At 47.6% G+C, this 14437-nt stretch overlaps 1 protein-coding gene across 1 annotated transcript in view; it reads left to right on the top strand.

Moving 5' to 3' along the window:
* The window catches only part of wdfy4 (WDFY family member 4), a 133190-nt gene that overhangs the window by 114490 nt on the left and 4263 nt on the right, over positions 1–14437 (top strand). The window contains exons 54-60 of the mRNA XM_055661558.1: positions 2813–3025; positions 3766–3901; positions 4702–4859; positions 6963–7121; positions 8516–8695; positions 11123–11305; positions 13296–13368. Of these exons, the coding sequence (XP_055517533.1) occupies positions 2813–3025; positions 3766–3901; positions 4702–4859; positions 6963–7121; positions 8516–8695; positions 11123–11305; positions 13296–13368 (1102 nt within the window). The remainder of the gene's footprint in view (positions 1–2812; positions 3026–3765; positions 3902–4701; positions 4860–6962; positions 7122–8515; positions 8696–11122; positions 11306–13295; positions 13369–14437) is intronic.

The raw sequence follows: 14437 nt of genomic DNA, 5'->3' as shown, positions 1-14437 counted from the left end.
CGTCCACTCTAACCCTTTGTTTTATTCTTGTCATTATCCCACTAACTCCCCCCTAGATTCTGCAACTTCAAACAATAGACAACAGGTGCAGGAGGAGGCCATTCGGCCCTTCGAGCCAGCACCACCATTCACTGTGATCAAGACTGATCATCCACATCCAGTACCCCGTTCCTGCCTTCTCCCCATATCCCCTTCACTCCTCTACCTTTGAGACATACTGTTAACAACATACAGAGGCCAAGTGATCTCTCAACCAACACATTTGGGATGTGGGAGGGAACCAGAGCACCCAGGGGAAACATGCAAACTCCACGCAGACAGCACCAGGGACCAGCGCTGAACTCAGGTCCCTGTCGTTATGAGGCAGCAGCTCTACCATCTGCCCACAATGTCACCCTCTCAACATCCACCTTCTCCAATCTGCCGTACTCAATGATTGAATGGCGGAGTAGATGGGCCGAATGGCAACTTCTACTCCTGTGACTTATGAATGACAAAGAACATAAGACACAAGACACTCACTCTCCACTGCCCCACACCCTGTTGTGCACCCATTCCAGTACTATCCCCCCAATCACCTTGCTCCTTCCCCCTCATTCCTCCTTCCCCACCCCCCTCTCCTTCCACCCCATACCCTTCCCTCCAGCTTCACATTCCACTCCCCCTCTGCTCCCCTTACCTGATAATCCTTTGTCTCTTGTTCACCTCCAGCCTTTGTCTCTTGCTCCACGCCGTCTGCCAATCCAACCCTCCTCACCTGTATCCACCTATCACTTATAGGCACAAAAAGCAGGAGTAACTCAGCGGGTCAGGCAGCATCTCTGGAGAAAAGGAATGAATGACGTTTCGGGTCGAGACCCTTCTTCAGACTGAGAGTCAGGGGAGAGGGAAACAAGAGATATAGATGTTGATGTAGAGAGATATAGAATGAATGACTGAAAGATATGCAAAAAAGTTACAATGACAAAGGAAACGGGCCATTGTTAGCTGAGGGTCAGATGAAAACAAGTACAGACTATGAGACTCAGCAAGACCACTTTGAAGCTGGTATGACTTGGGTGAGGCAGGGATGGAGAGGGGGGAGGGGGGGGAGAATGCAAGGGTCCGAAACGTCGCCTGTCCATTCCCTCCACAGCTGCTGCCTGACCCGCTGAGTTCCTCCAGCACCTTGTCCCAGGATGAGGATTGTGCAAGTTGGCTCAAGGCAGCGTGTAACTTTAGCCGTATTGTAGCGATACGATTGTCCCTGCCGATACGGTCATTTGCCAATGTTTGCCGATGATGTAAAACAGAGTGGAATGTTGATGGAGACGAGGAGAGTAGAATCTCCCTGCCATGATGTCCATGTGTTGAACAAACCTGGCCCTAGCCTCAAGCACACTGCTCATTTCACTGGTGATTAATAACATCCACTCACACCTTCGTTAATGCCAATCTGTTAATTGTTTATCCGCATGGACCCGTTTAATGGCTCATTATTTACCAACTAACAGCCGGCTCTGTAGAAATGTCATACTTGTGTCCGGTAAGATGATCCTAATTTGTCTTATTAGTTAAATATAAATCAGTCAACAGCATGGTTTATCTTCCCCAGTTACACGTAGACTCATCTAGTCAAACAGTGTGCAAACAGGCCCTTCAGCCCAACTTACCCATACTGACCTACAGGTCCTATCTACACTAGTCCCACCTGCCTGCGTTTGGCCCATATCCCTCCAAAACCTGCCCAATCCATGTACCTGTCTCAATGAATGCTCATTCATTCTCACCTCACGGACAAATAGTTTTGTATTTTCTGCACATCTATAAAAAATGTAAATATACAAGAGGAATTCAGATAAAGCAGTCACAGAGAATGACACAAGAGGGTCTGGAAACAAAAGTGCTGGAGCAACTGAGTGGGTCAGGCAGCATCTGTGGAGTGGAGAGTATTGACAGGTGACATTTTGCATAGTTGTCCATCCTCTACAATACGTCGGTGTAACGAGCTGCCAGAGGTCATTGTTGACACAAGTACAGTGACAATATTTAAACGATACATCACAGACACAGATAGATGGGTCAGGTACAAAACGACATGTAAAAAGGTACGTGGATAGGAAATGTTTAGAGGGATCTGGGCCAAACGTGGTCACATGGGACTAACTCAGATGAGGCATTGGGGTTGGCATGGACAAGTGAGCCAAAGGGCCTTTCTACATGTTGTGTGACTCTGTGGATTAGGAAACAACAGTTGGGGTTTATAGCAAGATAATTCCTTGCTTGTCTTTGATGTTTTGCCTTCCTTTAAATAGACTGTATTATGCTATTTTCTCAGACAGACTTGGCAGACTTAGTGAATGTGTGGAATTCTCTGCCTCAGAGGGCAGTGGAGGCCGATTCTCTGGATGCTTTCAAGAGAGAGTTAGATAAAGATAGCGGAGTCAAGGGATATGGGGAGAAGGCAGGAACGGGGTACTGATTGGGGATGATCAGCCATGATCACATTGAATGGCGGTGCTGGCTGAGAGGGCCAAATGGCCTCTACTCCTGCGCCTATTGTCTAAAGAAGGCAACCATCCTGTTATACCCAACTCCAGCCACAATACACACACTCAATCCAACAAGCATCTCTCTGGAATGAATAACAACTGCTTAAGATGAACCTTTAATTAAAGTGTCCTGAGTTAAGCATACTGTTGTAGAACATTGGTGAGTTAATTTGTTTTTAAATTAATAACATAAATCAATAAAAAAACGATGTATTAAGAATGGACTGAAGTAAATGGAATGAATGACCCGCTCCACGGATGGGCTTGTTCTCTCCCTACAGGCTTTGGAATGTGACTATGTCTCCGCACACCTCCATCACTGGATAGACCTCATATTTGGTTACAAGCTGAAGGGTCCAAATGCCGTTGAAGCAGTCAATGTTTTCCATCCCTATTTCTACGATGAGCTGGCCGATCTCAGTAACATCGACGACCCATTGAAAAAGGATACTATCTTAGGATTCGTCAATAACTTTGGCCAGATTCCTAAACAGGTGCAAGTTAAACTGGTTTCAATATTGTAATCTGTATTTATTTGTGTTTTTTCAAAACTAAGGTGGTTGTCTTTGGACCGGATCTCCAGAGGAGTTTGTCAATGTCACCACCAGCTCAATATGAAGGAGAGCAGGAAGCAGCGAAATATATTCACATCTTCCCATCCCAAAACGCTCCCTCCACAACTCCTTGCTTCACTCATTCCTTCCCACCCAAACCATCCCTCCCCCCCCAGGAAACTTTCCCTGTAACCGCAGGAGATGTATCCCTCTATCTTCTCCCCAACCATTCAGGGATCCCAGCCGATGTTACAGGTGATACACAGGTTCATATGCATCTCTTCCAACCTTGTCTCCTGGACAAAGTGGCCTCCTTCACATCGGCAGGGCCGAGCGTAGATTAAGGAACCATTTCGCCGAACACTCACAATCAGTCCGCCAAGGTTAACCATTTTAACTTGCCTTCCAATTCCCACACTGACCTTTCTGTCCTGGGCCTCCTCCGTTGCCAGAGAAGGGACCATTGTAAGGGAAGCTTGCAACCCAGCGGTATAAACACTGAATCCTCCAACAATTGGTTTAGACCCATTGACTAGATGTTAGACGGGAGTATTGTGCTACAACCCCATTCACAAAAACACCGGCCCCACTCGTTGGGCAATTGAGCTGCCAATCATATCCAATACTCTTGCAAGCAGAGCCCTGTTTCTGACCGAGCCGTGTCTTTTGTTTGCATTCAGCTTTTCAAGAAAGCTCATCCAGCCCGGATCAACCAAGCCAGGCATTGGTCAGGGAAGGACCACCTCCTGCTTGCCTCCACCCAGCCTATCTTCTACCACCTGGAGAATCTGAAGCCCTCTGCTGCTCCAGTGACAGGTACATGCACCCTTGGGTGACAATGCCGCACGCATCACCCCACTGTACGCAAGATAATCTGTGGGAACGGCTCAAAGGCACACCAGTCCTTTGACGTTTAGTTGTTTAAGAAAGAACTGGTTGACAAAAATGCTGGAGGAAGGGGGGGGGGGGAGGAGACAATGGGCTGTGGGAGAGCTGGGAAGGGAGTGGAAAGAAGGAGAAAGCAGGGACTGCCTGAAAATGGAGAAGTCAATGTTCATACCGCTGGGGTGTAAACTACCCAAGCGAAATATGAGGTGCTCTGACTGTCACAGTCACTGCAAGGCTGGTATTGAGAGGCAATGGTCTCACAGAGTCACACTCATACATCACCAGTGGGACTGGTGTAGAGAGGACGTGTTGGTCGGCATGGATAAGGTCCACATTATAGACTCTATAACTCTATGGCACAGCACTGAACTGCCCCAGGATGAGGGCAGATGAGGAAATTCACTGGCTAATCTCCCAGTGCCACTCGCTGCCTGTGTCCAAGCTGTCGAGGAGGGGAGTGAGCAGGGGAGGGAGGGGGCAGTGTGGGGTGCCACGGAGGGGGAGGGAGGGGGTAGAGCGGGGTCACGGAGGGGAGTGAGCAGGGGAGGGAGGGGGCAGAGCGAGGTCACGGAGGGGGAGTGAGCAGTTTAGGGAGGGGGAAGAGTGGGGTCACGGAGGGGGAGTGAGCAGGGGAGGGAGGGGGCAGGGCAGGGCCACGGAGAGCTGATGCCGCTGGTTTCTGCACCACTTCCATTCTCCCACTTCCTCTGTGTTCTCCTTCCACCCAGCTTCACTTGGTGGACCCGTCGGACAGATCGCACTCACTGAGAAGGGAGTTGTTGCTGTTGAGAAGAATACAACACTACTGCCTCCCCACGGCAATAAAACATTCTCCTGGGGCCACGACGACTTCAGCTGTTCCCTGGGTAACTACGGTACTGACAAGGTGAGTGAAACACATCAATCACTGAAAGCCAGCATCGTTTAGTTTCTTGTTTCAGCTGTGATGATAGACTGAGGCTCTTCCTGCTTTCTCAATCCCCATTTGACAGGGGGGGGGGGAAAGCGAGTTGACCTTGTGTAGACACACAAGCTTGAGGAACTCAGCGGGACAGGCAGCATCTTTGGAGAATGGGTGACGTTTCGGGTCGAGACCCTTCTTACCCACAGAGTTTGAAGAAGAGTCTCGAGCCGAAACATCAACTATTCCTTCTCTCCAAAGATGCTGTCTGGCCCACTGAATTACTCTGGCATTTTGTGTCTATCTTCAGTTTAAACCAGCATCTGCAGTTCCTTCCTACACAGTTGACCTTGTGAACCTTCCGATATTTATCTCCCACTCAGCCCATTAAAATATTTAAGAACTGAACTGACTGGAAAGTTCATGAATGAGTTCTTCAAACTCAATGGGTTGGAATTGACTTAATTCTTACAGGACGTCAGAGGATAGAATCTTACAGAATTGTGAAAGGCATATAGAGGATGTGGAGAGGATGTTTCCACTGGTGGGAGAGTCTAGGACCAGAGGTCGCAGCCTCAGAATTAAAGGGCGCTCTTTTAGAAAGGAGGTGAGGAGGAACTTCTTTAGTCAGAGGGTGGTGAATCTGTGGAACTCATTGCACAGAGGGCTGTGGAGGTTGTCAATGGATATTTTAATGGCTGAGATAGACAAATTCTTGATTAGAACGGGTGTCAAGGGTTATGGGGAGAAGGCAAGAAAATGGGGTTAGGAGGGGGAGATAGATCAGCCATGATTGAATGGTGGAGTAGACTCGATGGGCCGAATGGCCTAATTCTGCTGCTATAATTGGTGAATGTGAACTGCCAGCTCCTGCCTCTCTACACCACCCCTCACCTCCTCCAGAGGTTCTCTCCCCTGTGGCATCTCAGTCCTGATGCTGGGTCTCCACCAGAAATGTCGACAGTCCCACCGGCCTCATCAGCTGCTGCTTCCAGTTCCCCCAAGGCTTTGTTTCCCCACGACCTGTTGGTTACTGGTAGACGCTCAGAACTGCAGATGCTGGCGTACAAAACAAGACACAAAATGCTGGAGTAATTCAGCGGTTCTGGCAGGATCTCTGGAGAGCGCGGGTAGGTGATGTTTTAAGTCCGGGCCCTTCTTTAGACTGATTGTGGTTGGGGAAGAAATCTGGCAGTGGTAGAGTTGCTGCCTCACAGCTCCAGAGACCCGGGTTCGATCCTGATTAAGGGGCCTGTCTGTACGGAGTTTGCACGTTCTCCCCGTGACTGCGTGGGCTTTCTCTGGGTTCACCAGTTTTTTCCCACATCCCAAAGACGACAGATTTGTAGATATAGATAGATATGCCATTTATTGTCACTATACATGTACAGTGAAACTGAAAGCTGCTCGTACTCAGTGCATACATACAATTTTACACAAAAAACAAGAAACAGAAAAAACACAAAACAGAAGGGAGATAGGGGGGGGGAATAGGTGCACAAATTCTGCGGCGCTACATACATATATACATATATACAAATGGAAGTCCGTGTTGGGCGGTGTATTCAGTCCATGTGTGAATTTGAATTTGATAGTAGATATAATTCTCGGAAAGCAACTATTCCTGAGTCTGTTTGTCCTGGATTTGATGCACCTATAGCGCCTTCCAGAGGGCAGCAGGTCGAACAGTCCAAACGCAGGATGGGAGCTGTCTTTGATGATCTTCTTTGCCCTGCTAAGGCAGCGGGAGGTGTAGATGTCCATCAGGGAGGGGAGAGGGCAACCAATGATCCAATTGTAGGTCAATTGGCTTCTGTAAATTGTCCCTAGTGTGTAGGATGGAGCTAGTGTACAGGGGTGATCGCTGGTCTGCGCAGACTCAGTGGGACACTGGGCCTGTTTCTACGCTGGACATCTGAAGTCTAAAGGTGGGGCTTTGTCCAAGTGATAGGTGGATGGATGCAGGTGAGGGGGATTGGAAAGGCAGCTGCTGCCTGCTTCATGCAGTCCTGCAGCAAATGTGGATTGAAAAATTGATCAGTAATCGGATGTGGACACCCTTTGTAAGTTCTCCTCCTTGTGTTACAGGGCCAAGTGGTGTTTGAATGCATGTCAGACTGGGGACAGTGCCTATGTGCGGTGTGTCCCACCCCGGCCAAGGTTATTACTGGCGGGACCAGCACTGTCATCTGTGTATGGGAACTATTGTCCAGCAAAGACAAATGGAAAAGTATGGTGCTAACAGAGGTACGGTGACTTATGTTGTGCTATTTGTCCATCTGTTTCCTTGAACCAACTTTCCTGCTAGCATTTGGGAAGAAGGAACTGCAGATGCTGGTTTAAACCGAAGATAGTCACAAAAAGCTGGAGTAACTCAACGGGTCAGGCAGCATCTCTGGAGAAAAGGAATGGTGACTTTTCAAGTCGAGACACTTTCTCAGAATCTGAAGACTTCTTCAGTCTGAAGGAGAGTCTTGATCCGAAACTTCACCCATTCCTTCTCTCCAGAGATGCTGCCTGACCCGCTGAGTTACTCCAGCTTTTTGTGACTACCGTTTCCTGCTAGCATCTGATGTTCCAGAACATGGGATATGAGTCAAGGGATATGGGGAGAAGGCAGGAACGGGGTACTGATTGTGGATGATCAGCCATGATCACATTGAAGGGCCGAATGGCCTACTCCTGCACCTATTGTCTATTGTCTATAATCTTCCTGCTAATGCCCCAGTCTGGGCTTTATTTATGAATGTAAGTGGAATCATTGAACATACAGCAAGGCAACAGGCCCTTCAGCCCAATTAGCCCATGCTGACCCCGATGCCCCATTGAAGCTTGCCAAATCCACTGGCATTTGGCCCATATCCCTCTGAACCTTTCCTATCCATGTACCTGTCCAATGGCTTTTAAAAGTTCCCGATCCAAAACGCCACCTATCCATGTTTTTCAAAGATGCTGCCTAACCCGCTGAGTTACTCCGGCACTCTGTGTCTTTTTAAACAATGGGATAGTCCCAGCCTCAACTACCTCCTCTGGCAGCTCGTTCCATACACCCACCACCCTCTGTGTGAAAGGTTGGCCCTCAGGTTCTTATTAAATCATTCACTTGTCACCTTAAATCAATGTCCTCCGGTTCATGAGAAGATTGACGAGGATGTTGCCAGGACTAGAGGGTGTGAGCTATAGGGAGAGGTTGTGTAGGCTGGGTCTCTATTCCTTGGAGCGCAGGGGGATGAGGGGTGATCTTATAGAGGTGTATAAAATCATGAGAGGAATAGATCGGGTAGATGCACAGAGTCTCTTGCCCGAGTCGGGGAATCAAGGACCAGAGGACATAGGTTTAAGGTGAAGGGGAAAAGATTTAATAGGAATCCGAGGGGTAACTTTTTAAGGTGGGTGTATGGAACAAGTTGCCAGAGGAGGTAGTTGAGGCGGGGACTATCCCAACCTTTAAGAACTCGTTAGACAGGTACATGGATTGGACAGGTTTGGAGGGATATGGACCAAGGGCAGGCAGGTGGGACTAGTGTAGCTGGGACATTGTTGGCTGGTGTGGGTGGGTTGGGCTGGAGGGCCTGTTTCCACACTGTATCACTCCGTGACTCTATGCCAATGACACAGGTGTGAACCATTCTTCCCCCCAGGTTCTCCATGGCCATACGGAGGCTGTCACCTGCCTGGCTGTCAGCTTGACGTACAACGTGATTGTGAGTGGGTCGTGTGACGGAACCTGCATCATCTGGGACTATAATACCATGGTCTACCTCAATCAACTCCAACATCACCAAGCCCCAGTCACCGCCCTCTCCATCAACAATACAACTGTGAGTTCCACACCCCACCTCGCTACTCAAAGGGTCATTGTATGCAAAGCCTTCAACTGATGTATAAACCCACAGCCTCCACTCTCAATTGGCCTGCACTTCCTTGTTTCTACATTATGAATCTGTGATGTTGTGTTGTCTTCCTGGTACCACTAAACAGTTTAGATTAATTTAGTTTGGAGATACAGCACAGAAACAGGCCCTTCGGCCCACCGAGTCTGTGACCACCAGCGACCCCCGCACACTAACACTATCGGTAATCCTCCTGTATTAATCTGTGACCTACTTTGTTAAATTTATTTCACAGGATCGCTGGACTGCACGGACTCGGTGTGCCGAAGGGCCTGTTTCCACGCTGTTTCTCTAAACTAAACTAAACTAAAATCTAGCAATCTTCATGAGTGGATAAATCCAGGGAATCCGACAGGTTCTGTGATTAGTAGGATGAGGAAAACTGGGAATGTTGTAGAAGGATGTTGTGGTTGAACAAACCAGAGACTGGAGCTACAGACACGTCTGACAACACTTGGGGAATGATGCAGATGGGAACGGACTCTGCTTGTTGCAATGATGTATGTTACTACCCACCGTAATATAGTTACAACACATTTGTGGATGCATTAAGCTGTTCATAGATGCTTTCCCCACTTCAGCCGGGAGAGGCATGCTGGTACCTTGTTCTTGTAATGTTTTATTGCTGCAGGAACCATTTATAGCTGGGTAATATCCTCAACAAATTATACTGCCATAGAATTTTATAATGGTGCGGAAAGTATAATCTTTTGCAATTTAAAAATGTTTGAGCTGGGTAAATGTTATTACCAGATTGTAGCGACACAGTTGGGAATGGTTTTGCAACGTGTCGATGAGATAAACGCACCTTCATTGTACATCATCAGCAGTGGCTGGGCTGCCATCAAGCAATGCAAGCTGCATCTTTAGTTGGTTCATTCAGGTGCAAAAAGGAATCGGGTGATCTGAAATCAATAAATTTAACGTCAAAGAATGAGTCGGACAGAGGAAAGTGAGGCATCACCAAACATTCACTGTTAGTTAGGTCTTCATAAAGTCATGCATCGTGAAAACAGGCCCTTCAGCCCAACTTGCCCACACCAACCAACATGTCCCGTCTATACTAGCCCCACCTGCTTGCCTTGGGTCCATACCCCCTCTATCCTATCCATGTATTTCTAAATGTTTCTTAAATGTTGTGACAGTACCTGTCTCAGCTACCTCCGCTGGCAGCTTGTTCCATACACATATCACCCTTTGTATAAAATAATTTCACCATAGGTAGCTATTAAATCCTTCCTCCCTCACCTTAAACCGATGTCTACTGGTTCTTGATTCTTACCCTAGTAACTTCCCCTGCAACATACTCAAGGTGCATACTAGTAATGGCAGTGGGAGGTGGACTTAATAACTTAGTATTGGAAGAAACATCATTTGATTTCTCACCCCAACTCCCTCCACCCACAACTTCCCCATCGTAACTGACAGATAAATCTGAGTGTTCAGTTTAGTTCAGTTTAGTTTAGTTTAGTTTAGTTTAGAGATACAGCATGGAAACGAGCCCTCTGGCCCACAGAGTCCATGCCAACCAGCAATCACCCATTCACACGAGTTCTATGTTATCCCACTTTTTGTCCCCCCGAAAAACACAGCCTATTAGCATTGCCCCTATTTGTTCCCCCCGTATATACTCATTGCCATCTACATTATTGATCACATGTGTGGTACATATTGTCAAGTTCCGCATTCTGTCTACCCTGCGGATAAAGCAGTTTCTCCTGGATTGTCGACCATGAAGCGTCTCAACCCGAAACATCACCCATTCCTTCTCTCCACAGATGCTGCCTGACCCGCTGAGTTACTCCAGCACTCTGTGAAGCGTCACCTATCCATGTTCCCCACAGACGCTGCCTGACCCGCTGAGTTATGGTGCAGCAGCATCTATGGAGCTAAGGAAATAGGCAACGTTTCGGGCCAAAATCCTTCTGGAAATAGGCAACGATTCGGGCCGAAACCCTTATGGGTTTCGGTCCGAAACGTTGCCTATTTCCTTACCTCCATAGATGCTGGCTGACCCGCTGAGTTACTCCAGCACTCTGTGAAACGTCACCTATCCATGTTCTCCACAGATGCTGCCTGACCCGCTGAGTTACTCCAGCACTCTGTGAAACGTCACCTATCCATGTTCTCCACAGATGCTGCCTGACCCACTGAGTTACTCCAGCGTTTTCTGTCTATCCCCTGAATGCTTTGCTGGGTTTGATGTGGCAGTTTTAATAACAAGTTTTTGTGTGTCGGGTTGTGTGTTGTGACTGTGGGCAGCCCAGTTTCCCTGCGGGGATGAGTAAAGTTTTATCGTGTGGTATGGTATCGTAGTGTTACGCCCTCTCACCATTCAATACTCTCTTGTTACAGGGGGACATTGCCTCCTGTGCGGGGACATGTCTCTACCTGTGGACCCTGAATGGCCAGGCAGTCGCCAATATCAGCATGACCACCGAGCTGTCGAAGGTGATCCTGTGCTGTTGCTTCACGGAGATGCATGAATGGGACGATCGCAATGTTGTTATCACGGGATGTGCTGATGGAACAGTGCAGGTAAGTCTAACGAGGAAGTGGTTCACACTGAAGTGACACAAAATGCTGCAGTAACTCAGCGGGTCAGGCAGCATCTCTGGAGAAAAGGACTAGGTGACCTTTCGGGTCGAGACCCTTCATCAAACTCAAGCCTGATGAGGGTTTTTGACCCGAAACATCATCTATTCCTTTTCTCCAGGGATGCTGCCTGAAACTTTATTGCGTACAGTTTTGGTCTCCAAATCTGAGGAAGGACATTATTGCCATAGAGGGAGTGCAGAGATGGTTCACCAGACTGATTCCTGGGATGTCAGGACTGTCTTATGAAGAAAGACTGGATAGACTTGGTTTATACTCTCTAGAATTTAGAAGATTGAGAGGGGATCTTATAGAAACTTACAAAATTCTTAAGGGGTTGGACAGGCTAGATGCAGGCAGATTGCTCCCGATGTTGGGGAAGTCCAGGACAAGGGATCACAGCTTAAGGATAAGGGGGAGATCCTTTAAAACCGAGATGAGAAGAACTTTTTTCACACAGAGAGTGGTGAATCTCTGGAACTCTCTGCCACAGAGGGTAGTCGAGGCCAGTTCATTGGCTATATTTAAGCGGAGTTAGATGTGGCCCTTGTGGCTAAGGGGATCAGAGGGTATGGAGAGAAGGCAGGTACGGGATACTGAGTTGGATGATCAGCCATTATCATATTGAATGGCGGTGCAGGCTCGAGGGGCCGAATGGCCTACTCCTGCACCTAATTTCTATTTTTCCATGTTTCTAACCGCTAGCAAGTGCCAATAGCCAACAGCCTTGAATTCAAAGGATAAAAATATCCATATTCATACTGGCTTATTATAGCTACATATACCAGGTTTAGTTTTTAGTTTGGAGATAGTGCATGGAAACAGGCCATTCGGCCCACCGAGTCCACGCTGACCTAGTTCTATGGTATCCTACATTCTCATCCACTCCCTACACACTTGGGACATTTTACAAAGGTCGTAACCTAAAAAGCTGCACATCTTTGGCATGTAGGAACGAACAAATTTCATATGAAAACTCCATACAAACAGCAGCCGAGGTCAGGGTCGAACCTGGGTCTCTGGTGCTGTGAGGTAGCATCTCTCCCAGGTTAAAAAATGTCCATACTATCCAGTCAAATAATTACCCATACATGAATATAATCAGTCCATAGACAAACACAGCAAAGATCCAGAGTGTTGTACATTGTGCAGCAGCCACACAGAAGTGGCTACAGACTTTACTTCACACTTAAAGTTACCTGATATTGTAGTTATTAATTTTAGTGTATTATTACTTTTGTATCTCAGCGTTGTTACGCTAATGGGTCTGTTAATCTACAACAAGTAAGAATTAAACTGTTGTGTGTTATCGGTACCAATGACAAATACACTTGACTTTCTAACGGCCCTGTCCCACTTACATGACTTTTTTGGGGACTGCCGGCACCCGTCATAGTCGCAGCAGGTAGCTGACAATGTTCAACATGTTGAAAATCCAGCAGCGACCAGAACAAGGTACGACTCTTTGGGCGACTACTCACCACCATACAGGCTTCACCCCGCGACATGTCACCTGTACGGTTGTGAGTCGTCTCCTCAGTCGCCCAAAGAGTCGTACCTTGTTCTGGTCGCTGCTGGATTTTCAACATGTTGGGAATTTTCGGCGACTGACAATGACCTATGACGGGTGCCGGCAGTGGCTGAAAAAGTTGCGTAAGTGGAACAGGCCCGTAACTCTCAACAGTTCACAAGTGCTACCAGGAACTGACCATTAGTTTGTTTTTGTGGTTTTACAATTGGTTTCTTCTTGTAAACATCTACCCATGGTGGATGCTGGTATTATTTACAAGGGGAGACTGAGAGTAAGGTCAGCTGTCTGCTACTCCACGGCTGAGATGTGTCTGGTTGCTACATGTTTATCTAATGCCGTGTCTTATAGATAATGCAAATCTTAAGGATGTTTATAACATTGTGAATTATGTTCTGAACACAGCTATGGAAGACAGCGTTCACAAGAATACAAGGGGAACACACAGCATCTCAGCACACCAGTACAGACAAACATGGTAATGTTCACGTCGTTTGTGTGTGAACTGGTTGACGGGGAATCAATGAGCAGCAACAATCTGCTGCAGATACACAGACGGTTAAGCAGTGGACAGACACTAGTGCTGGAGTAACTCAGTGGGTCAGGCAGCATCTGTGGAGAACATGGATAGGTGACGTTTCACAGAGTGCTGGAGTAACTCAGTGGGTGCAGCAGCATCTATGGAGCTAAGGAAATAGGCAACGTTTCGGCTCGAAACCCTTTTGGGTTTCGGCCCGAAACGTTGCCTATTTCCAGAAGGGTTTCGGCCCGAAAAGTTGCCTATTTCCTTCGCTCCATAGATGCTGCTGCACCATAGCTCAGCGGGTCAGGCAGCATCTGTGGAGAACATAAGGATAGGTGACGTTTCTCAGAGTGCTGGAGTAACTCAGTGGGTCAGGCAGCATCTGTGGAGAACATGGATAGGTGACGTTTCACAGAGTGCTGCTGAGTAACTCAGCGGGTCAGGCAGCATCTGTGGAGAACATGGATAGGTGACATTTCACAGAGTGCTGGATTAACTCAGTGGGACAGGCAGCATCTCTGGAGAGGAGGAAAGGGTGGGATTTTAGCTCGAGACCCTTCTTAAGAATCTACAGAGGGAAAAGGATAGTGAACATTTCAGCTCCAAACCTTTCATCAGTCCAGATGAAGCGTTCTGCTCCAGGCCCTCTCCTCCACAGTAGCTGCCTGACCTACTGAGCTCCTCCAACAGATAGTTTTCTGATCCATGTTCCAGTATCTACAAGATCTCGTTTAACCATCTCTCCCATTTCAGTTCAGTTTAGTTTATTGCCACGTGTATCGAGGAAAGCTTTTGTTGCATGCTAACCAGTCAGCAGAAAGACGACACATGATTAACACACAAGTCATTCACAGTGTACAGATACATGATAAAGGGAATAGCGTTTAGTGCAAGGTAAAGCCAGCAAAGTCCGATCAAGGATAGTCCGAGGGTCACCAAAGAGATTTCTGGTGCTGCCAGGCAGCAACTCTACCGTTGCACCACTGTGGCCACGCCATTATCTAACAAAAATATGGCCCAAATT

The sequence above is a fragment of the Leucoraja erinacea genome, chromosome 34 (genome assembly GCF_028641065.1).
Source record: "Leucoraja erinacea ecotype New England chromosome 34, Leri_hhj_1, whole genome shotgun sequence".
Taxonomy (NCBI): domain Eukaryota; kingdom Metazoa; phylum Chordata; class Chondrichthyes; order Rajiformes; family Rajidae; genus Leucoraja; species Leucoraja erinaceus.
Note: the sequence above shows the minus strand (reverse complement) of the source record. Positions and strands in the feature narration are given on the sequence as shown.